Raw genomic sequence first — 25,913 nt, 5'->3', positions numbered from 1 at the left:
GTCCCTGGGACAGTTTGTTGCTGACTTCCCTATCCTCATAATGGATAGATAAGCTTTTATGATTTTAAATCTTGTACGTGTGTTGTCTAGCCGTTTTTGTATTGTTCATTAAAATCTGTATTTTATGTTGTGAAGTTACAGATTACATTTTTATTGTGAATAAGCTAGTTCCCTAAATTCGTGCCCTATATTGCGAAAAGCACTATTTTAATCTATGAACGATACACACTATGTTGGCTGTTTCTTCTTTTACATGTTAATCCTAAAATGATGAACATCGGCTGGAAGTTTTTATTCACCAGATAAGTGCCCAAGGCCATACTAATTTTTTAACCCACCTGACTATTTCCGTTATAATTGTCACTACACTCATTAGCGCTTGTTTTCTTCACTACCCAATTTTTCTCTGTGTACACCATACACTAATCTTGTATTACGAGCTGCTACTCTTAAAAGAGTTAAACGAGTGGTTTCTTTATTACTGTTTCCACCGCACGTCTGTACTGTAGCGCCTAGGTCTCTATTCTCTCTCTCTCTCTCTCTCTCTCTCTCTCTCTCTCTCTCTCTCTCTATATATATATATATATATATATATATATATATATATATATATATTATATGTGTGTGTGTATATAAATAATATTGCACCTATACAATTATTATTTGGGTCTGTTTTGTATACAGCTTTCCATTACCAAAATGCGGTAAAGGTAAACCTGCTCTTGTGCGTCGTCATACTATAGAAGATCGAAGTGAACTTATATCCTGCATAGAGAATGGAAATTACGCAAGAGCAGCAAGAATTGCAGCAGGTATTCTGATTTTTTTAATGTTTTTTTTTTTTTTTTTTCTAAGAAATACTGTGGCTTTATATAATTATCTGAGGCATAGAAGATGTAACTAATGACTTTTTCTTTTGATCACTAAGTTGTGTTTTTAATTAACTGCTTTGCAAAATGTCTGGGTTTGATATTTATTGGCATTCCGATAACCTGTTCCTTGTTACGCTTATTTTCTCCTTCAGGGTCCACAGGTTATCCACAAGATAACATTGGGATATGAGGTAGCGACAGCAGATTGGCACCAAACGATCAAAGCTTTTGGCCTCCCAGAATGCAATGAGCCCATCCCTATATCCCTTCCTCCTGGCTAAGGCAATTGTTTTTTGTTTGGTGCGGCAGGAGCCGACCATGGTCAGTGGGCTGCTAGTCTTTAGCAGCCGTAAGCTTTTTTTTATTTTATTTTTTTTAGCAATCTTTCTAAAAAGTGTCTTATACGTACCTTTAGAAAGAGTGGCTCCAACAACTCCCTGCCGGGTTGCAATAACGCTTACCCACGTGTACAGTGCTGTTTCGGCAGGCTTCTGTGTAGGATGTACTAACAAGTCCAGCAGACGTTACCAGGCTGTGGCCGGAGCACGGGGAGAAGGTAAGGCATCGGTTCCGCTTATTAGAGGAAATGCAAGACACAGCTGCACTGTTTTAGGATGGAGACTACCGACATGTCGCTGACGCGGCTGCCACCTCGGGTGCACCTGCGCTAGGCCTCAGGGATCATAGGCTCCAGGGGGGTAGTATGAGGCCACGATCCCTGGGGTTGATGTCAGCAGTGGGGTGTAAGAATCTTCCTTGGTCGTCTCTCCCCGCGGTTCATGACAAGTTAACTCCATGTTTCCCGCCATGAACTGAGTTCCCACTTCCGTTGGAGACTCTGTGTATCTAAAAGGACCCAGTCGCAGCATAGGCAGCTATATGACTGGTGCGTCGGTGTTCACTTGGGCGTCTGTGTTCACTGTAGGTTGACGGGACGAATGTGTAAACTAATAGCGTCTGGATCCACTCAGCGTTCACTAACTTATTGATCGATCCTGAAAGCGGGGTGTAGTCTCCCTGTATCCCACTCTTTTTTGAGCCGGGTGATACAGCACGAAGTCTCTATCTTTGGTACGAATAGTTAGATAAATGCCTGATGAGTCTGTAAACTATTGCTGCTGTTTTCTTTCGCTGTGCAACTGAATACATCTTAACTCCAATATAAGGTAATGCAGTAATGTTTCTCCTACATACTTGAAGTGTATCTGTAGTTGATTATGTGCTCATATGGCTTATTATACTTATGTATTACCTGTGACTGATTGCTAGTGTGATTGCTGACTTTACTATTTTCTGTCAGTTTCTGTGTATTCTGATACTCAATGCTGGTGCAAAGCAGGGAAGGATCGGATTGTATGTCACTTTAACAAAATTTAAAGTGATTGCAGTCACAATTTGTGTAGTTAACACTGTAAAGGTGTGTGATTTATTTATCATGTCTAAGAGCGGAAAGGGTGAGGAGGATACACTCTCCATAGCAGCATCAACACACAATGAAATGTTTGTTTTGCAAAGCTGGGTTAACCTCTCTGGATCTGGTTCAAAATGGATTATGTGCAAATTGTTTTAGCTTTCACCAAAGCATCTTGAATAATCAGAGGCAGGCACAGGTTCAAGTTGAACCCCCATGGGCTACTTTAGCATAGTATAGCTGAGTGGATAATGCCAGCTCCTATACCAGGGATAGGTTACCCTATTAACCCTTACATGCAAAATTCCACCTCTGGGTTATCACATCCAGTACAGGAATCGGCAGCCTCTCAACAGAGACAGGCTGAAAGGCCGGTGGTAAGTAAATCACATAGACATGAAACAACATCTTCACAATCCGCCATCTTTCAGATGAGGACTTGTCGGAGCATGAGGACTCATCGCACTCCGGGTCTGCATACAGAGACAGTAGTCATTCCTGAGCTGATTAGTGCTATGAAAGTCATTCTATCCTTAGAGGAGACAGCAGAGCCTTTGTTAAAATCTAAGGCACCTGTGTTTAAATGTCCTAAAATAGTTAGGACTGAGTTTCCTGGGTCAGAACAGCTGACTGAAATTATGCAAGAGGCTTGGGTTACACCCAGTAAGACGTTTAGAATTCCAAGGAAATGGAATTCCCATTATCCTCTTCCGGCTGGGGACTGTTTAAAAAGGGAGGTGGCTCCCAATGTAGATACGCATGTCATCCGATTGGTGCGAAAATCTACATTACGTCTGCCTTCAACATCATTAAATGATGTCAGAGATAGGAAAATAGATGGTTTTCTTAAAACCATTTTCTCCTTGTCTGGGGCAATCATAAGACCAGCCATGGCTTCAGCCTGGATGGCAAAAGCAGTGGCAGCCTGGGCTGATGCATTGGAAGATGACCTTTCAATGGCATCTAGAGAGTAAAAATCCCATATTGCACATATCAAACAGTCATCTATTTTTGTGGAAGAAGCAGTCTTTGATATGGGTACTATTGCCTCTCAGGCATCAGCCTCAACAGTAGCAGCTCGCAGAGCGGTTTGGCTTCCTACATGGAAAGCTGACTCAGAATCCAAGAAGGTTCTGGAGTCTCTGCCTTTTTACTGGAGATATTCTTTTTGGTAAAGAATTAAACAGTATTTTGGAGTCAGAAGCAGACTCCAAGAAAGTGAAATTTCCTTCCATACACAAATCAAAGCCTAGATTCCCAGCTTTTCAGCCCTTTCAGACTCCAGGAAAAGGAAAGGGTTATGGCAAACAGTCTCAATCTGACAAAACCAAAATCAAAAGGCCCAGCGCCTATTAGTGGCTGAATACCTGCTGCTTTTCGACTGGTATACTCAACCCGAAAAAGAAAATCCAATTAAAATAAATATTTTGAAAAGCGTTGATATTCAACACAAAAACATAAACTCTTATATGCTTAGATTTTATTAAAAACACACTGCTTACACAATAAATGTATATAACAAATATGAACAATATTCACCGGCCAGTGATTTATTTAAAACAGAATAATATATAAAATTATTTTAGTATTACTCTAATCCAAAGATAAGTAGAAATAATTGAGTCCAGTGTGGCAGCAAGAAACAATGTTGCTATTAATGGCAGCTGAACAGAATTATTTAGAGCCCAGAAATAGTTCCAATATTCTGTTACACATGTATCACAGAAAGCTCCTTAGTGATATGCAGTGACTCCAATATGTAGAAAAATTCTGAGTTAATAGTGGCAGTAGTCAATAATTATTTGCACCAATGTACTTATAAATGCATTTTTAAAGAGCCAACTGAACAAAATAAGAAAAAGAGGTTACCCTTAATTTTGAGTCGCCCCCACAGTCCTCTGACCGTAAATGCTGATATACAAGATGGCCTTATCCAAGAGATGATCACTACTGAGGTGGCTTCCTCAGATCTGATCTCAGGAAGCCGTGGTGCAGTAGTTGGGGAAACGCGGCATCCAGTTTTTATACTATTGAGATCCGGCTGGTGTGTGGTTGGCGGGTGCTGGCCGCGCTTACTATTGAGCCGCGGAGAGTCACCGCTACGGAGCAACGCTACACAGACGGGGCTATCCCACGGTGAGCCGCAGAGATAGAGGCACCACATCCATCATTGTGCAGCGTTGTAAGCAAGTCCATGTCAGTTCTGTAATTAAGACGGAGGCAACCCGCTGTCTGCTTCGGGAACGGCGGACACCTTTCTAGACATTGGGCAGTGTTATAAAAAAACTTCTGAGAATGGAGATGGAAGAGCCCATGCATAACAGCAATTACCATTGAGAGCTCCTAACTGAGGATTGGCGGACATCCTCTTTGATACGGAGGAAAGCGCCTCGGTAGTGATCATCTCTTGGATAAGGCCATCTTGTATATCTGCACTTACTGTGGAGCGACTCAAAATTAAGGGTAACCCCTTTTTCTTATTTTGTTCAGCTGGCTCTTTAAATATGCATTTATAAGTACATCAGTGCAAATAATTGACTACTGCCACTATTGACTCAATCTGACAATTCTGGTAAGACTAAAAAGCATTGGGCTACCAGAGGGCCGGTTTCCAAATCAGAAGATAAGCCATCAACTTGATGGTGCGGGCCTCCACCTGGGGGACCCTTGGGTGGGAGGCCGACTTCTTCAGTTTCCACAGACCTGGCAGCAGTCTACCACAGATGCCTGGGTGCAAGAAGCGGTATTTCACGGTTTTGCGTTTGCTTTCATGAAGCGCCCTCCTCAAAGGCTTTTTTGTACCAGCCCGTCTTCAGTGGAAACGAAGGCCAGGGCTTTGCAAGAGGCAGTTTAGAAGTTGCTTAAGTCAGGAGTGATAAATCCAGTTCCTCCTGCACAACGAGGACAAGGTTTTTAGTCCAACCTGTTTCTAGTCCAGAAGCCAAATGGATTGTTTCGGCCCATACGCAATCTCAAAGTGCTGATTAATTACATTTGTGTGCCTCGGTTTCATATGGAGACTTTACGTTCCATTATTTTGGCCGTGGAGGATTTTATGGTATCCCTCGATTTTATGGTATCCCTGGATATCTGGGACACTTACCTTCATGTTCTTATAGCACCGTCCCATCAGCGCTATCTCCGGTTTGCTATTCTCCAGCAACATTTTAAATTTCAGGCCCTACCATTGGACTGGCCACAGCTCCCAGAGTGTTCACCAAAATTATGGTGGTAATGGCATCTTATCTCCGTCAGCAGGGGATAAGGATTTTTCCATACCTCGACGATTTATTAATCCTGGCACAATCTCAGGAATTGCTTCAGCGTTATCTGTGACAGACAATAGCTTGTTTGCAGAGACAAGGGTGGCTCATAAATTGGGCAAAGTCGTCCCTTGTTACTTCACAACGGATTACTCACTTGGGGGCTGTGTTGGATTCGAGTCTTTAGAGAGTAATTTTACCTCTGAACAAAATATACAAAATTCGGTCAAGGATTTAGGAGCTGCTACACAGTCAAAAGGTATCCATTCACACAGCAATGCGTGTGATGAGGTTGATGGTGTCGATGTTCGACATGGTGGATTATGCTCGGTTTCACTCGAGGCCTCTGCAACATCTGATCCTTTCCATATGGAATGGTTTTCATCAGACAATACAAAATGCAGACTATGATCTTGCATCTGAAAGTGAGGTCATTAGCCTTGTGGCTACGGACATGCCATCTGGACAAAGGGAGAACCTTTTTGGATATCAGATTGGGAAATTCTGGCAATGTATGCCAGCCTTCAGGGCAGGAGATCAGTGTCAGGAAGGAGTTGCTTCCAGGGGCAGTGGACCAAGGAAGAAAGTTGCCTGCCAATAAATATATTGGAACTTCGGGCCATATATATGGCACTTATTCAACCAAAGGACATACTTAAGGGGAAACCAGTCCAAATCCGCTTGGACAATGCAACAGCAGTAGCGTACCTCAACCATCAGGAGGAACTCGCAGCCAAAACGCAATGAAGGAGGTAAGTCGCACGTTAAAGTGGGCAGAGCTTCATTATCCATCCTTGTCTGCAGTGTTCATTCCTGGAGTCCTAAACTGGGAAGCGGATTTTCTCAGTTGACACGCCATTCATGCAAACGAATGGCTTTACACCCCGAGGTCTTCCAAATTCTTGTAGATAAGTGGGGGTTACCGGAGATAGATCTCATGGTGTCCCATCAGAACAACAGAGTTCCCGGATATGTGTGAAGCACAAAGGATCTCAAAGCGATCTTTGTGGAAGCCCTGTCAATGAAATGGGACTTTCGTCTGGCCTATGTGTTTCCAGCAATCGCCCTGTTACCCAGGGTGATGCGAAAGGCAAAACAAGAAAAGGGGCGCTGTGATACTAATAGCTGCAGCTTGGCCCAGAAGACATTGGTACACAGATCTGCAGAGGCTGTTGATGGATGTTCCATTCCTACTCCCTCAACGTCCAGATCTACTGTCTCAGGGTCCTTGCCATCACAAGCACCTGGATCGACGGTCTTTGACGGCGTGGCTCTTGAGACTTCCATCCTGAAAGCAAGAGGATTCTCACAACAGGTAATTAAAACAATGCTCAGAGCAAGGAAACCTTCCTCAGTTCGCATTTATCACCGAATATGGCAAGCCTATATTCAATGGTGCAGTGACAGGAAATTTTATCCTAAGTCTTTCAGAGTTTCCGAAGTCTTGGCATTCCTTCAAGCAGGAATGGACAAAGGTCTAAGGTTGGCTTCTTTGAACGTGCAAGTGTCAGCATTGACTGTATGGTTCCAAAAGAAAATTGCTAACCTACAGAATGTGTGCACTTTTTTTTCCAGGGAATGCTGCACATTAAACTTTTGTTCCTCTTTACAGTGCCTTGGGACTTAAGTTTAGTTCTTAATGCCCTTCAAGTTGCCCAATTTGAACCACTAAAACGAGTGGATCTTAAATGGTTGACAGCTAAAGTTCTCTTTCTACTGGCTGTTGCTTCAGCTAGAAGAGTTTCAGATTTAGGGACATTGTTATGTCTGCTTCCTTTTCTGATTATTTTTTTTATCCAGATAGAGCGGTTCTCAGATCCAAATCTGGGTATCTTCCTAAGGTGGTGTCTAAATGCCACCTTAATGAAGAAATTGTAGTCCCGGCCTTTCAAGGGCCGGACCTTTCTGCGAGAGATGCATTGTTGGACGTAGTCCGTGCTTTAAGGATCTATGTGGATCGTACCAGTGCCATCAGAAAAATAGACTCTCTCGTCATTCTCTACCAATTTCACCAGAGAGTATGGCCTGCTAACAAGCAGAGACTGGCGAGTTGGCGTCGAGTGACTTTTTCAGAAGCATATTCTCAAGCTGATCTCCCTGTTCCGGCTAATGTCTCTGCTCATTCTACTCGTAGGGTAGGTCCATAATGTGCAGCACAACGTGGTGCTTCAGCAGAACAGATATGTAAGGCAGCAACATAGTCTTCCATTAACACATTCATTAAACATTATGCCTTTGATACCTTTGCCTCTCAGGATGCTGAATTCGGGCGATGGATTCTTCTGTCCAGTCAGGAGCGTTCCCACCACTAAATTGCTTTGGGACATCCCAATGTTATCCTGTGGATGACCTGTGGACCCTGCAGGAGAAATTATCATTATGGTAGACTTACCGTTGATAACTTTCTCCTAAGTCCACAGGATTGACAGGGATCCCACCCTGACGCACCTGATTTGAGGATCCTTTCACTCACTAACCTCTTACTTGTACGGAAGGGTGTGCATGTGTGTTCTTCTCATCTGAGTAGCGCTCTATGATGCACCTGCCTTGAGCTTGGTAAACAACTGAATTGCCTGAGCCAGGAGGTGGGGCTATAGGAACGGGCCTGTTGCATATTGGGAGGCCGAAAGCTTTGATCGTTTGTTGCCAATCTGCTGTCGCTACCTCATTTCCTGATGTTATCCTGTGGAACCTGTGGACTTAGGAGAAATAGAGTTATCAACAGTAAGTCTACCATAACAATTATTTTGGTAGCTGTATATATTAATACATAGTGCAATTAAAGTGTCAGAAAAAGGAAAACATTTTTTTTTCCATTATCTAGAATTAAATCTTTTCAGTAGTATAATTGCTGTTGCTAGATGTAGATATGTATATATTGTTTTAAATAATGAGCTATATATTGATTCAGGTCCTATAAATAAAATAAAAATAAATCCCTAAAATTAAACTAAAGATCCTTAGCAAATACACATGCTTAAATGACTGTTAATGAGCTAAATAAGATTTTAAATTCACACTCCGTGAATACTTTAGTTGGACCTTACAATGTAGAGATTTGTAAACATAGTGCCCCACATAATCAGCAAAAAAAATGTATGTTTAAAGTACAGGTGTAATGCACATTTTTTTTAATATTGAGGTAGAGCTATGAAATGCAGAGCTAGGCAAAGAAAAATAATATAAATAGTAAATACATTAGCCAGTCTTTTGAGTATTGGGACCAGTAAGAACTTTTCTGCAGCGGGGTACACTGGGATTCAACAGGGAATGCATCAGGGGTGTAGAGTTGGATCTTGATCCGAGGCACCAACAGGCTAAAGCTTTGACTGACTGTTCCCAGGATGCATTGCACTGCCTCCTCTATAACCCCGCCTCCAGGCACTGGAGCTCAGTTTGTAAGTTGGTGCCTGCAGTGCAGCCCTGAAAAGATCTTTTAAGAAGACTTCAAGGGCCGCAGCACTTTCTATGTCTTTTTAACATGCCGTGCTGCGGCTCCATTACCTCCCCCAGCAGCGCTGCATACTCCTGCGGCCGGGTTCCCGAGTACTTGCAGCGGAGGCGCACCGGTCATTAGGCACACCACCGCAGACGCTCTCCAGGATCGCGTTGCTGCAGATCAGGGAGGAGGTAAGAGGGTCCCCCAGGTGGGACCCTCCGGTAAATCGCGGTCCCAGGAGATGGACCGCGCCGCTGGCATTGACACTGTACTGCACAGGGACCCCCTATATCCACCAGGGCAAGGGAGCACAGGTCGGATTTACTAAAATCCGTTATAGGCTCCACAGTACCCGTGGTGAGGACCAGTTTAGGGGATTAGGCGCTGACCTGTAGCCCCTCCCCCAGCCCCGGGCGCCATCTACTGCTGGTGTTCCCGCCCTGGGGCTTCATTTCACTCTCTCTCACACCCTGACAGATTTTGGCGCCATCTTCTTTACTAGCTGGGCTGATCTCCGGGACTGCAGGGCTCTGTCTCCTTTGTAAAGCCGCCTGTCTCATCAGGGCTGTGCATTTACAGGCACTTAAGTATTCTACATGTCATTTTAGACTGTGTTAGTTAAGAACAAGTGTACTGCTGTCTGAATATCTAGTACAAGTATTCTGTGATATACTTCCAGTATCTGCTGTGCATTGTTATAGCTATACTCATACATATTTATATGTAAATTTACTAGTCCAGTGCAGTTTTATTGTTTATATGTCATAACTTCTGCATTGTACATGTGACTGAGTGTGCCTGTAGCTGTTGTGTGGGATTCCATTCTCTTGTATCACATATTGCCATCACTATATTCTGTACCCTGAGGGGCTAGGTGCGTCAGGGTCCCATATGTATATATAGTGTTACACAGAATATACAATTTGGTACTTATACTGTGTTTCAGTCACCTCATACCGCTTAAATTCTCTGTTTTGTGTCCTGTGTTTACTGTCACATAACATAGAATCTCAAATTTAAAAATTAATACTTCAAAGACAGAGGTCTTAGACTTACATCTTTCTAGTTCTCTAAAACATTCTTTAGCTTCTAGTTTTTCCCTCGATTGGAAACAATCTCATGAATTACTTAGGTATTTATGTCACTAAAAAGTATTCCCAGTTCGCTTCTAACTATCCTAGGTTAATTAACTCTATAGCGTCAGATTCACGAAGTGGACAGGGCAATTCATTTCATGGACAGGTAGAGCTAACGCTTTAAAAATGAACATTTTACCTCGACTTTTATACCTTTTCCAAGCTCTCCCAATCACAATACCCTCACATGTTTTCATGAACCTACAGAAAAAGTTGTCTTTATTCTTGTGGTCTGGCAAACGACCGCGGGTACGCCTTAAGACTCTTTATAGTGGTTCTAGGGAAGGGGGATTGGGGGTCCCAAATCTGAAATTGTATTTCTGCGCAGCCCACCTCTCTCAAGCTATTCAATGGCATGCTGATACTTCCACACATAGATAGGTTCAATTAGAATCAGCATTGGTACAGATGAGCTCAGCCTCCTCCTTGCTGTGGATTCCTCGTTCTCGAAGACCTACTATTCTACCTCGTTAACAGACTATAACATTTACTCTTACTCTATGGGACAGACTCAGTAAAGCTTACTCGCTGCTCTCCCCTCCCCCCTGCATTGTATCCAATTTGGGATAACCCGACTTTCCCTGAGGGTAAAAATAGTCAAGCTTTCAAATACTGGCATAATCATAGTTTACTTTTTATAAATGATATAGCTCCTTCATGCTCTTTCCCATCGTTTGCCATATTACAAGATATATACAATTTACCCCATCAATGCTTTTATCAATATTTACAGCTTCGTAGCTTTCATTCATCTAGGATCCAATCGTGTGGATCAATAGCTAGGACTACCCTTGAATCGCTATGTTTTCTTCGCTCTCCCTCAAAAGGTCTTATTTCTACAGTATATCGAATTTTGCTTAAGCATAACCAACCTCCCCTTGCAGTACGTGAGATGTCTTGGGAAACAGATATACATGAACAGTTAGGCCCTGACACATGGTCCCAAATAAGACAAAACATGGTATGTTCGTTGGTACTTAGTTCCAACACGATTAAATTGTATCTTCCCATCTGCTTCAGGTCTCTGTTAGAGGGGATGTGGAATGGAAGGCACCCTGCTCCATATTTTCTGGGACTGTCCCAAAATCTCCCCCTTATGGTTGGTTATCCGTAGGCTGGTTTTTAATATCTCAGAAGTAGATATTCCTTTCTCCCCATCCTTTTTCCTATTCCCTCGCTCTATATGTGATATCGCTAAATCAGAAGCTTATTTGGCATATCACCAGTGCAGTGAAACGCAAGATTGCGTCTCCCTGGAAATCCCATACTAACCTCTCCATGGCAGCAATATCGATGGCTATTTGGGGCACATACCATATGGAATTCCTGGCCAGTATTGTCGAAACTAATACGGCAACTTTTTCTAAAACATGGTCTCCTTGGTTAGCCTGTCATAATGCCCCCCCCACCCCACCCCACCTTTGGCTTTTGAAGGAATATGTCTTTTTGGTAATTCTGTTTGTGTCTGTAAACCTGAATATCTCAAGCCAGAATTGTTTGTTCAGTTGATCGTGTAGGCTGTAAATTCATGTCTGTATAATTTTTAGATGTGTTTGGAGTGATTCTGCAAGCCCCCCGCCCCCCCCCCCCCCCCCCCTTTTCTGCTGCAGGGCACACTGTGCTCCACAAGGATTAACATCAGGGGTGTAGAGTAGGATCTTGATCTGAGGCACCTACAGGCTCAGAGCTTTGACCTTCTTCCCAAGATGCATAGCGCCTCCTCCTAGATCACCCCGCCTCCGTGCACAGGAGCTCAGTTTTGTAGTTGGTGCCATGCAGTAAGCAGGCACATAACAGGGGGGCTGCTCCTACAGCCTGAGAGAAGCTTTTAAAGAATATTGAAGACTTAAAGGGCTGCAGCAGAGACACGGACTGTGTTAGATGTCAGTCAGACATCTCCTGCTGCAGCTCCATCACCTCCCCCAGCGGCGCTGTACACTCCCGCGCCCTTGTTGCCGGGTGCCTACAGCAGAGGCTATGGTTTTCTTTCAAGTTAGTCACACACACGACTGCTGCTCTCCCGGATCGCGTGGCCTCACTCAGGGAGGAGGTATGGGTTCCCCTCGACGGGACCCGCTGTAAATTGCGACCCCACGCCGCCGGTGGACACGGTGATAGTACAGGGACCCCACTAGACCACCAGGGCATGGGCACAGGTCGGTTTTCTCTCATAAAACCGTTTTATTAAGCCCCCAGTACCCGGTGGTAAAATCTAGCAGGGGGATAAGGCTTTGACCTGTAGACCCTCCTCCATCCCCAGGGTGCCATTTAGAGTAAATGTTCCCGCCCTGGAGCTGCATATCTCTCTCTCCCTCACTCCCTGTCGGCGTTTGGGCGCCATTATAGCAAGCAGAGCTGATCCTGGGACTGTTTGGGTAAATCCTCCTCTGTAAAGCCGCCTGCCTGTCAGCGCTGTGCATTTTACGGGACACTTAAGTATTGTACATGTCTGCTGACAGTGTTAGTTAAGAAAAAGTGCATTTAGTCAGGGTTATTTAGTACACGTACCCTGTGATATACATCCAGTCTTTACTGTGCATTGTTATATCTATTAAGTGTATAGCTATACATAGTACTACTCTGTATTGCTAGTCCAGTGCAGTTTTATTGCATGTCATAATTTCTCCATTGTAGAAACTGTGACTCTGTGTGTGTGCATATAGCTGCTGTGTGACCTCCAGTTCGTGTATCTAACTCAGCTTTCTATCCCTATATTCTATAACCTGAGGGGGCTAAGTATCGGGTTTATCATAATATAGGCAGTTCACAGGATATACTCAGTGTTTATTTTTCTCTGTGATTTTTAGTTACCATATACCTCTTGAATTCCCTGTTTTGTGCTGATACACTACACAGGGGGTTCTTGTCAGGTATTGTGCTGCTGATATTGTACTGTGTTGCCTTGCATTGAGCTTTTGATTGTGTCAGCTATTGAATACGCTGGTAACTAGACTAACGCCCCCTATGGTACCGCTTGTGCCGGTACAACCGCTTATGGTCCCCGCGGTTAACCCGCCATGGGCAGATCAACTGTCCAATCAGTTACAGCAATTGAACCAAATCACTGACTGCTCAAAAGTCTAACCCTTGCCCGCCTAAGACCAAGGAGTCCTCTAAGCGGGCAATTACTTCCTCACAATCCACCAACGTCCCAGACACCTTGTCTGATGAGGATGGCGTTTATACGGACCCCACAGATTCTGATCCTGATGCTTCTGAAGGGGAAGTTGTTTCACAGGTGGATGTTCCTGACTTGTTAGAGGCTATCGGGGTCATTTTTCAGGTTGATGATGAACCGGAACCTGACACTGCCCCTAAGAAACCGGACAGGTTTAAACGTCAGAAGATGGTTAAACAAGTTTTACCTCACAAGAAGATGCTGGTCCGCTACCCCCTCGCTGCGGAGCTTAGTAAAAATTAGGAAACACCCCTGCCAGTGGATTCGCAAGTGGCGCTGCTGGTAGTATCATCAGCTCTGCCTGTAACTACCGTCACGTCCTTGAGAGAGCTGACGGACAAGCGGGTGGAGGGTTGTTTGCAGGCAATCTATACCCTAAACGGTGCGGTGCATAGGCCCACTATTGCAGCGACATGGGCTGCAGAAGCTGTGGAAGCGTGGGCTCAGGAGCTGTGGAAGCGGAGTTGCCTTCCAATGCTTCTGATCATGCTAGATAATGCCTTTCGTATATTGTTACAGCGTCTCATTACATTAAAGAGGCGGCTTCTGATGCCGGTATTCTGGCGACCAAGGCTTCTATGTCCATTTTGGCTCGCCGAATTCTCTGGTTACGGTCCTGGTCTGTGGACATGGACTCTAAGCAAACCCTGGAGGTACTCCCCTTCAAAGGAGACATTCTTTTCGGAAAAGACCTCAACAAGATAGTGGCTGACTTAGCGTCTGCTAAATCAGCATGTCTTCCTAGTACTGCTCCTTTGGTGCCGAAGGCTAAGAGTACTTCCTTTCGCTCCTTTCATCCTTCATGGAAAGCAAAAGGTCAGGCATACCGAAAACAGTTTCACACTTCCAAACCCAATAAGCCCAAACCCAACCAGGCCTGGGCTGCCCGTCAGCCTGCTTCCAAAACTGACAAGCCTGCTGCATGACGGGGCGGGACTCCCTCTGAGGGATCCCAGAGTGGGTGTCCGACTTCTAGGGTTTACCCAGGAATGGTTGAAGACCACTTCCGGTTCCTGGGTACGGGAAGTCGTCACTCGAGGTTACGCCGTATCCTTCAAGAATCGTCCCCCTCATCGATTTTGCCTGACAGACATCCCATCGGATCAAGTGAAGGCAAATACTCTTCATTCGGTTGTACAGTCCCTCCTGGACACAGGAGTGGTAGTACAGGTTCCTCTGGCTCAGAGAGACAAGGGGTACTATTCACCGCTGTTCCTAGTCCCGAAACCGAATGGGTCTTCCCGGCCCATTTTCAACCTCAAGTCCTTGAACAAATTTGTGAAGGTCTCCACGTTTCGTATGGAAACTCTTCACTCTATTCTGGCCTTGGAGCCTGGGGACTATATGGTCTCACTGGACATACAGGATGCTTACCTGCATATTCCCATTGCAGTGTCGCATCAGCAGTACCGGAGGTTTGCAACCTCCATTACCAATTTCGGATGTTACCTTTTTGGTTTGACCACGGCTCCGCGAGTCTTCACCAAGGTCATGGTGGTAATGACTGCTGTACTCCGCCGTCAAGGGGTCAGGATCCTACTGTACTTAGACGACTTGTTAATCCTGGCAAATTCCCCAGAGATTCTCCTGCGCCATCTGGATCTGACTATCCAGTTTCTGCAAGCCCACGGGTGGCTCATCAACTGGAAGAAATCCTCCCTGGTCCCTGCTCAGCATGGTGCACCTGGGGGCAACTAGCAGTTGTTCTTGTCTCGGGAGAAAGTCCGGACGCTTCAGGGCAGGATTGAATGCTTCCTATCTTGTCCGCAAGTTTTGATACATTCGGCAATGCAAGTGCTAGGTCTCATGGTGTCGGCTTTCGACATGGTGGAGTACGCTCAATTTCATTCCCGCCCTCTCCAGAGGCTGATTCTTGTCAAGTGGGACGGCCTGCCTCACCGGATCAGGTCTTAAATGATCTCATTGTCTCCAGAGGTCCATCTGTCACTGAGCTGGTGGCTTCAGGACCAACGATTGAGCAGGGGTCGTCCCTTCTGGATCTCCAACTGGGTCCTTCTGACTAAGGACGCCAGTCTGAGGGGTTGGGCCACGGTGTTGGAGCAACACTCCCTTCAGGGTCGGTGGACCAAGTAGGAGTCTCTCCTCCCGATAAACATTCTGGAATTGCAGGCGGTGTTCAACTCTTTGAACTTGGCCCAGCATTTAATACAGAACACACCTGTTCAAGTACAGTCGGACAACGCCACCACGGTGGCGTACATCAGTCGTCAAGGCGGCACTTGAAGCCGCATGGCAATGAGGGAAGTATCACGGATTCTTCAGTGGGCGGAACGCCACCTGCCAGCCATATCGGCAGTGTTCATTCCGGGGGTCCTAAACTGGGAAGCGGACTTTCTCAGTTGTCAGGACATACACGCCGGAGAGAGGAGCCTCCATCCAAAAGTGTTTCAACTCCTCGTGGACAAGTGGGGCTTTACAGATGTGGACCTGATGGCATCTCGACACAATCACAAGGTGCCGGTCTTCGGAGCACGGATAAGGGATCCTCAAGCAGCGTTCGTGGATGCACTGGCAATTCCACTGAACTTTCGGCTGCCAAACGTGTTCCCTCCGGTGTCACTCCTGCCCAGAGTAATAAGAAAGTTCAAGCAAGAAGGAGGTATCCTACTTCTGATCGCTCCAGCGTGGCCCAGATGGCATTGGTTCTCATACCTTCATGGTCTCTCGATGCAGCGTCCCCTTCTATTTCCGTAGCGCCCATATCTTCTCGTGTGTATATCCGGATTTAGCCCGATTGGCTCTGACGGCGTTGCTCTTGAAGCTTCCGTCTTAAGGGCCAAGGGATTTCCTGAGGCGGTCATTCAAACCATGTTGAAGGCCCGGAAACCGGCTTCTGCTCGGATTTATCATAGGGTCTGGAATTTTTACTTTGCTTGGTGCGCATCTAACGATCATGGTGCTTACAAGTTTAGTATGGCTAATCTTTTGGCCTTTCTACAAGGCCTGGACTTGGGCCTTCGTCTGGCCTCCATCAAGGTTCATATTTCTGCTTTGTCGGTTTAGTTTCAGAGAAAAATTGCGACCTTACCTGATGTGCATACCTTCACTCAGGGTGTGTTGTGGATTCAACCTCCTTATGTCCCGCCTGTGGCTCCTTGGGACTTGTCGGTGGTTCTGGAGGCGTTGCAAGGGTCTCTGTTTGAGCCTCTTGAGTCTGCAGACCTTAAGTGGCTTTCTCTTAAGGTATTGTTTCTGCTGGCTATTGCCTCTGCTAAACGGGTGTCTGATTTGGGTGCCTTGTCTTGTAGGTCACCATATCTGATTTTTCACCGTGATCGGGCGGTTCTTAGAACACGTCCCTGGTTTTTACCTAAGGTGGTGTCTTTCCACCTTTAATCTGGAGATTGTGGTCCCGGACTGTGCCCCTCCTGATTTTTCTTCCAAAGAACGGTCTTTGGATGTGGTACGGGCTCTCCGTATCTATGTGAAGAGAACTGCCTCTATCAGGATGTCGGATTCTCTCTTTGTACTGCTTGGTTTTCACAAATGTGGCTGGCCTGCTCACAAGCAGACCTTGGCCAGATGGATTAGAATGGTGATTGCACATGCTTATGTACAGGCTGGTCGCCCAGCTCCTGCTACTATTAAGGCCCATTCTACTCGGTCTGTTGGACATTATTGGGCTGCACGCCGTGGTGCGACCCTTGAACAATTGTGCAAGGCTGCTACGTGGTCCTCAGTGAACACGTTCATAAGGTTGTATGCGTTTGATACTTCCGCCTCCCAGGATGCTTCCTTTGGACGCCGGGTTCTTGTGCCCGCTACAGTGCGTCCCTTCCCATAAGGAACTGCTTTAGGACATCCCCGATGTTAATAATTGTGGAGCCCAGTGTACCCCGCAGCAGAAAACGAGATTTATGGTAAGAACTTACTGTTAAATCTTTCTGCGAGGTACACTGGGCTCCGCAAGGCGCCCACCCTGACGCACTTAGCTTCTTTGGGTTGGTATGGCATTAGCCTCTGACACCCTCTCCTGTTGTGAGTGTGTGGTATATGTGGCTACTAACGATTGTAGTCTCTTGTACCTGCTACTGCATTGGGCTGGTTATCAAAACTGAGCTCCTGTGAACGGAGGCGGGGTGATATAGGAGGCGGCGCTATGCATCTTCGGAAGAAGGTCAAAGCTTTGAGCCTGTTGGTGCCTCGGATCAAGATCCTACTCTACACCCCTGATGTTTATCCTTGTGGAGCCCAGTGTACCTCGCAGAAAGAGATTTATAAACTGTAAGTTCTTACCATAAATCTCGTTTTTCTGTTTTCCCTGGTATTTTTTTTTTCTTTCTTTCTTTCCAATGTTTCTAAAGGTTATTGATGTATATTGACAATTTTTCAATAAACAAAAAAAAAAAACAGGTTTTTTTTTTTTCAGGTATTGTATTTGTCTGGCTATATTGTACTGTTACGCCCTAAGGATACATTCCTTATATTGTCTGCCACGCAGGGCAGTAAATCCGCGGACGCTTCTGCATCCTGCAGTACTGGCACCACGGATTTACCTGAGGGGGAAGTTTTAGCTGCTGGCTTGGGCACTGAGTACCATACACCCAGTCTACCTGCAGCACCTATGGCCAATCAGAACCCACCTTGGGCAGCGTTCTCAAGTATGCTGAGTAAACTTGTGACACGTCTTGCGCCCCCTGTGGGACCTCCAGTGCCATTGCAGCCACATATTGTCCCTGTAGTTAATCCGCCCTGGACGAATACTCTGTCTACCCAATTAAAACAATTAAATCAATCCTTGGTTAGACAAGTCTACCCCACGCCCCTCTGGGGCCCAACGGGTCATCTAAACGGGCCATTTCTTCCTCACAATCCACTAATATTTCGGTGTATTCTTCCGATGAGGATGGGTAATATACTGATCCATCAGACACTAATACAGTTGTTTCTGATGAGGAATCTACAACCCAGGTTGATGTTCCTGACCTATTGGAGGCTATTAAGCTAATTCTTCAAATAGATAATGACATTGAGCCTACTACTGTGTCTAAGAAACCTGATAAGTTCAAACGTCAGAAGGTTGCTAAAGTTGTTTTACCATATTCGTTGTTTAACCACATACGTCAGCAATCCTGGTCGTCGCCAGTAAATTAATTTTCCCTGTCTAAAAAGATGCTAGCTCGTTATCCTATCCATCCGGAGTTGAGTAAAAAGTGGGAAACTCCACCGCCGGTGGACTCTCATGTTGCCCGCCTTGTGGTTTCATCTACTCTGCCTTTCACCTCACTGAAGAAACTGACTGATATGCGTGTAGAGGGATGCCTGAAGTCTATTTACTTTCTTACTGGTGCGGTGTATAGACCCACTATGGCAGCCTCCTGTGCTGCGAAAGGAGTTGAAGCATGGGTTCAGGGAATTGAGGATGAGCTGCCTCAGATTTTTCTGACACTGCCAGACAATATCGGTTTTATATTACCACAGCCTCCTGCTATATTCAGGAGGCGGCCTCTAATGCAGGTGTAATGGCGGCCAAGGCATCTACTACGTCTGTCCTGGCTCGTCGACTTATGTGGTTGAGGTCCTGGAAGGTGGACTCCAAAAGACCTTGGAGGTGCTCCCTTTTAAGGTAGACATCCTATTTGGGGAGAGTCTGAATAAGATTGTAATTGACTTGGCTACTGCCAAGACTGCGTGTCTCCCAAATTCTAATCCTTCTGCTCCGAAGGCTAAGAATACCACCTTTTGTTCCTTTCGACCTCCAGGGAAAGCAAAGGGTCAGTCGTATCTGCGACAGGCTCATGCTTCCAAAACCACTAAGCCTAAATCTAAACACTCCTGGGCCGCCCGTCAGCCTACTTCCAAACAAGACAAGCCTGCCGCATGACGAAGCGGGCCTCCCCCTCCACCCTTTCTGATTTTTTACTGGGATCAGGCAGTTCTTCTAACTCGCCCTGGTTATTTACCTAAGGTGGTATCATCTTTTCATCTTAATCAAGAGATTGTGGTTCCCGCCTTTTTCTCTTCTGGTTTATCCTACAAAGAGCGGTCTTTGGATGTGGTACGGGCTCTCCGTATTTACGTAAAAAAGACTGCCTCACTCAGGAAGTCAGAGATACCCTTTTCGTATTTTTTGGTTTTCACAAATGTGGCTGGCCTGCGAATAAGCAAATCTTGGCCAGATGGATTAATATGGTGATTGCACAAGCCTATGCACAGGCTGGTCTTCCAGTACCTGCTGCTATTAAAGCCCATTCTGCTGTCGGACCTTCTTGGGCGGCCGCCAAGGCACGTCCGCTGAACAATTGTGCAAGGCGGCTACATGATCCTCAGTGAACACGTTCATCAGGTTCTATGCCTTTGATTTTTCCGCCTTCAAAGATGCTTCCTTTGGATGCCGGGTTCTTGTGCCTGCTACGGTGCGTCTCCTCCTATGAGGAATTGCTTTAGGACATACCCAATGTATTCTTTGTGGAATCCCAGTGTACCCAGCTTCAGAAAAGGAGATTGATGGTAGACTTACCATGGTTAAATCTCTTTCTGTGAGGTACACTGGATTCCACAGGGCGCCCACCCTGTCGCACTTAGCTTCTTTGGGTTTGTATGGCATTAGCCGCTAGTCCCCTTCTCCTGTCGTGAGAATATGATTCTATGTGACTAACATCTACCATCACTTTTACCTGGTACTGCATTGGACTGGTTAATGAAGCTGAGCTCCAATGCCTGAAGGCGAGGTTATAGAGGAGGAGGTACAATGCATCCTGGTTTTAGAGGTGGCGGTGCAATGCAAAGATTTAGCCTGTTGGTGCCTTGGATCAAGATCCAACTCTACACCCCGATTTATTCCCTGTGGAATCCAGTGTACCTCGCAGAAAGAGATTGAACCATGGTAGGTCTACCATAAATCTCCTTTTTATGATCCAGGGAATATGCACATTAATAGAAAGGATTCCCAAAGGGTAATACTAGGTACTCACTATACAATTAGATAATCTGCCAGACCTGGAAAACGAGCAAAACCTGTCATTCATACAAATTGGTTAAACACAAATTTAACCAACTTGGATGAACGACTGTTTTTGTCCGTTTTGCAGTGTTTGGGAGCAAATGGTTGATTGTCATTTATTCTCATCCATTAGCAGATTTTCATTCCAACCAGCCTGATCTGGCAGATTATCTGCCAGATAATTCAATAGTGTGTACTTATCTTAAGTGTTAGAAGTAATTTAGGAGCGCATTTGTGCCTGGGGTTTCATTTCTCCAGGCTTATATAGATTTACATGTCTGTTCCTGACCTAATAGTGAGATGTGTCTAAAATGCAGTTTGCGCATTACAAAACTACTGTGGTTATGTTTTTCCTAGAAGTTGGCCAAACAAATATGTGGGTATCTGCAAGTTCATCTTCATCCTTTCTTGAGCCTTTGAAAGTGGTTTGGGCTAAATGTAGTGGCTATCCTTCTTATCCAGCATTGGTGAGTAAGCTTTGTGTTTCACATTGCAACCAATACTAAAGATTGTAAAAGAAGTTTTGTATTTTTTAGATCTGGAAAACAATTACTATTAAGTAGTAATTGTCTCTTTTATTTTCTTGAAATTTCATGGTTTTTCAGTTGGCTCTACAGAATAGAATTTGTTTGTCAAGCAGGTAGTTGGTATTGTGATTACAAGACCTATGTAGACAGCAGTGGAAATTACCCTTTTAATCTCTAGCTTTGACAATGTGTTGCACAGCAGTTAATATACTAATAGAGCTGTTATATCTAAACCTTAGGGCCGAATTCCGTTAGCCGCGAAAATTTCTGCGGTAATTCTTACAGCATATTTCAATTCACTAACTTTGAGCAAGTGATAAACTAAATGAAAATCCCTATTTTGAGTAAAAAATAAATTCGGCATTTGGTTATGAACCACTTGGACACCCCCCTGAATTACTAATTAGGCACTTCAAAGTTTTTTATTTTCAATTGCCCAATAATGACATGTCATTTTTGGGGTGAAAAAGTGCATAATGATGGAAATTGGGGTACAGGGTATGGGATAGGTATATTGGGGCACTTTGTGAGTGGGCCAAGTGTTTTTAGACTTGCAGTTGGGAGTAATCTGTCTGTTTCCACTTTTTGTAAACAAAAATCACCGAAATATATACTTATCTAACTATCTAACCTGAATTTAGCACTTATTTTGCTTGGGAAAAAAAAAGCTTTCTATAATTTTTTCACATAACAAATAAAAGTAAATACAGATACAAACCATTTGACCCTATTTAAGGGGTTCACTACGGCTGGCCGGCGGTCGGGCTCCCGGCGACCAGCATCCCGGCGCCGGGAGCCCGACCGCCGGCTTACCGACAGCTTGGCGAGCGCAAATGAGCCCCTTGCGGGCTCGCTGCGCTCGCCACGCTACGGGCACGGTGGCGCGCTACGCGCGCCACACTATTTTATTCTCCCTCTATGGGGGTCGTGGACCCCCACGAGGGAAAATAATTGTCGGTATGCCGGCTGTCGGGCTCCCGGCGCCGGTATACTGAGCGCCGGGAGGCCGACCGCCGGCAAACAGAAGACCACCCCTATTTAAGTACCAGAAATGTTTTATTATAACCAGTAATAAACTTTTGTACTGGTATCCATTGTTAATTTAGCTTTTTTTAGTGGGTAAAGCCAGATTTACCCATTTTTCACTTTCAGCACCAACTTTCGTGGTAATCCCATTTCTGCGAATTTGCAATTGAATAGGATGAATTGTGGGATCGCGCATTCCCGCAAGAAGTATATTTTTGCTGCAAAAAATATGCGAAAATGGGGATCGCATTAAATAACCGTTGTTTTTCGGCTAATTGAATTCGCCCATTAGTCATTTTGTTTTCAAAGCTGGCAGAGAGGCTTGAATAACTTTTTTGCATTTTTGGGTAAATGGAGATGTTGATGTGCAGTAATCATATTCCTTTTTTTTTTCCACTTTATACTCTAGCACTGACAAAGCAATTATTATTATTTTAAATTAAACTTTGTAATGTACCAGTAATAAAGTAAAGCTTCCTCTCATTGTTAATTGAACATTGTTTAGTCTCCTATACCATAAACTGTATTGTATTGCTTACAGATAGTTTATATTTATACAGAAGAAGATGAGTATTCCTATAATGGGCACTCATGGACTGATAGTGTAATAATTTAAATCTGTAACTCTAATGCCATAGTGAACAAGCGTATCCTGTTAAAATATTCACTGGGATCACTATTTTGCACATTGTCACTTTAACTTTCAGCTGGCTTATTTTAAAGATATGAATAATTTTTTTTAATGACCTAATTGGATCACAAAGGAATTTATTTTACAGATTTAACTTATTACACTGTAATCGTCTGTGAGTGCCTATTATAACAATTTTCTTATTTTGGGTACATATTAACTCTATTCCTGGGTGCAGCTCATTGTTATGATGATAAAAGTACCTATATGATATACTATTGGGAAGGATAAAATATTGATTGTCTGTGAAGTCAATTTTGTTTTCTGCTCTACAATAGTTTATATTACTTGGCAGTGAAAGTGCGATCTCCTGTAGGTCCTTCTTTGGTTTGATGGTGCCAGATAAAGCACTAAACATACTGCTCAGCAAAAGCTACATTCTCTACTTTTTGCTCTTTTGCTGGATAGGTCTCTAATGAATTACTAATATTCTAATGACATGCTAAATTCCTGTATGTAATGGATGTTTTCTTTCAGATTATAGACCCCAAAATGCCACGTGTTGGTTGTCACCACAATGGTGTTGCCATACCAGTCCCGCCAATGGATGTACTTAAAACTGGAGAGCAGATGCAAATAAGAGCCGAGGAAAAGCTATTTTTGGTTCTGTTCTTTGACAACAAACGGAGCTGGTAAGAACTTTATACTTTATGTATCAATTTTTATTTCAGATTTGCACAAAGGTATATTTTTTGTGTTTTCTAATATAAAGACATTCCTAACCGTATTCTTGATCTGCAAATTCGTCTCAGTATTTTCACTAGATTTATTTGTTTCTCAAAACTGTAGATCTCAAGCGTTCATTACTGCTTTATAAAATACAGGTTGAGTCTCCCTTATCCAAAATGCTTGGGACCAGAGGTATTTTGGATATGGGATTTTTCCGTATTTTGGAATAATTGCATACCATAATGACACATCATGGTGATGGGACCTAAATCTAAGCACAGAATGCATTTATGACACATATACACCATATACACACAGCCTGAAGGTAATTTTAGCCAATATTTTTTATAACTTTGTGCATTAAACAAAGTGTGTCTACATTCACACAATTCATTTATGTTTCATATACACCTTATACACACAGCCTGAAGGTCATTTAATACAATATTTTTAATAATTTTGTGTATTAAACAAAGTTTGTGTACATTGAGCCATCAAAAAACAAAGGTTTCACTATCTCACTCAAAAAAGTCCGTATTTCGGAATATTCCGTATTTCGGAATATTTGGATATGGGATACTCGGACATTGATTGTTGTATATTTTCATTTGTTCCAGGCAGTGGCTTCCAAAATCCAAAATGGTTCCTCTTGGTGTAGATGAAACTATTGACAAGTTGAAAATGATGGAAGGACGTAACTCGAGCATTCGGAAAGCTGTCAGAGTTGCTTATGATAGGGCTTTGAACCATTTAAGTAGGGTTCAGGGAGAATCCGTTAGTGACTTCAGTGATATTGACTAACGAAGGTGCTACGAAGACACATCATGCCTCATGTACTCTTAAGCTTTATTTCTAACCTCTTCCTCTGAAAGAATGTACTGAAGATACAATTCCTAATCATTGAATGGATGAAAATGCTTTTGTAAAGGAGCATGAAACTTTTGCTGCCGTTTGGATGATTTTATCTAATTCCAGTTTGGAGGAGTGTACACTAAAATTGTTAAATGTTATGTTTATAGTGTTCATAATGTGTATATAATTGTATATCGGGAAACAGTTAACTTATTCTGACTTTGAGATGGTTCTTAAATTCTCTTCGGGCTTAAGCCTATCAAAGCATTTTTTATTTGAGCTAAAACTAGATGTTTAATTTTTTTTTAAATGTAAAAAAGTAGCACCACTTTACATAAAGAAGTTTTGTAAAACTTTGCTAGATTGGAAAATAGCTATGTTTAAATATATTTAAGTAATATACTGCTACCTAGTGTGTCCATTCTCCTATTTTGACTACTGTAATTATAAGTATTTTAAATGATTGCCATTGAAAAAGAGTACAATGTGTACAAATATAGTTTTATTTTAACAGGGCATTGGAAAGATCCACTGGCCTTTAGGTGTTAAAGCCGAAGTCTATAACTCCTTATGCTTCCTTAGACCGCATTCAATGAAGTCTGTGGGTTTTATTTTATTTTTGTTACATACTATGTATAAGAATTTTTTTTTCCTGTGTCGATCAAGATTTTGTTCTGCTAAGTATTTCCAAAAATGCATTTGGCAGGACGTATTGGAGAAATGTCTTGTCACATTTAAAAATGGTTCATTATTGCACTCCATTGCAGCCCAAAGTTGATGTGTTTTTTTTTTCCTTGTATTTCCTTCACTATTTTTAAATGTTTCACTTTTTATATCTTTTTTTTTTTTTTTAGTCTTGGAGATGAGGGTTTTTTCAGCACATAAAATCCCACTACCTTTCTCCCATAGACTTTTTATTTTATTTTAATATACATAAATATATATACATTTAATTGTGTGCCTGGGTTGTTTCTTTAAAATGTTACTTTTGCTTTGAACTGAGAGTTTAATTTTGTCAGATTCTATTAACATGTATTTTATTACAGGCACATAAATGTCAACATGCTTCTGAAGAAATATGCATCAAAATCTGTTAAGGACTATGAAACTGCTTTTCTGTTTTTGATTTTTTTTTTTTTTTTGTTTGTTCCCCCCCCTGCCCCTTAATTTTGTTCTTTTGTAATGAAATTGGGGATTAGTTAACCTGTTTATAATTTAGAAAAGCTTGGTAGCAATAGTACCTTTTGGATACATTTTGTATGGTACATGTGTTGTATATAGAATTAGTACTTTATTTTTCTTTTTAAGACTTAAAGCATTATGTTAGGGACATATATGTATGATGGGTCTCCAGAGCTGCATTTTTATATTAAAATAAAAAGTCAATTCAGATTTTGATGTACTTGAGCACCCTAGTGCAATTCTGATTTAGGTATGGGAAAATAATGCTATCTTTTTGAAACACAAAACTTATGCTAAGAATGAACATTATTTCTAACAACTTGGGTTTGAAACTATGTAATATTGATAACTTTTTGTATGAGAGAAGTGAAGGGGGAAAAAAAGTATGTTTGATACTTTTGTAAAGTCTCACACTGTCTTACAATACAATTAAACTGGATAACGTAGGCTTACCCTTAGGTCGTACGTAGTTCTGTGCTGCAGTCATAAGAATTCAAAATAACTTTTATTGGTTACCATGAGTTATGACTTTTCTCTTACGTCCTAGGGGATTCTGGGAATCCATTTAGTACCATAGGGTATAGACTGGTCCACTTGGAGCCATGGGCACTACAGAAGTTTGGTTAGGTGTGCTGGCTCCTCCCTCTATGCCCCTCCTACCAGACTCCGTTTAGAAAATGTGCCTGGAGGAGGCGGTCACATC

The 25,913-nt window shown here is 43.3% G+C and overlaps 1 protein-coding gene across 4 annotated transcripts in view; it reads left to right on the top strand.

Annotated features, from left to right (window-relative positions):
* Window positions 1-25,420, top strand: part of BRD1 (bromodomain containing 1) — a 262,579-nt gene extending 237,159 nt beyond the window's left edge. For 3 of the 4 annotated variants that reach the window (XM_063927125.1, XM_063927123.1, XM_063927124.1), the window contains 4 exons: window positions 685-812; window positions 20,621-20,730; window positions 22,985-23,139; window positions 23,794-25,420. In XM_063927125.1, coding sequence (XP_063783195.1) covers window positions 685-812; window positions 20,621-20,730; window positions 22,985-23,139; window positions 23,794-23,977 — 577 coding nt within the window. In that variant the 3' untranslated portion in view covers window positions 23,978-25,420. The remainder of the gene's footprint in view (window positions 1-684; window positions 813-20,620; window positions 20,731-22,984; window positions 23,140-23,793) is intronic. The other variant, XR_010179402.1, reaches the window with a different exon arrangement.
* The last annotated feature ends 493 nt before the right edge of the window (window positions 25,421-25,913 follow it).

The sequence above is a fragment of the Pseudophryne corroboree genome, chromosome 6, assembly GCF_028390025.1.
Source record: "Pseudophryne corroboree isolate aPseCor3 chromosome 6, aPseCor3.hap2, whole genome shotgun sequence".
In the NCBI taxonomy this organism is placed as follows: domain Eukaryota; kingdom Metazoa; phylum Chordata; class Amphibia; order Anura; family Myobatrachidae; genus Pseudophryne; species Pseudophryne corroboree.
Note: the sequence above shows the minus strand (reverse complement) of the source record. Positions and strands in the feature narration are given on the sequence as shown.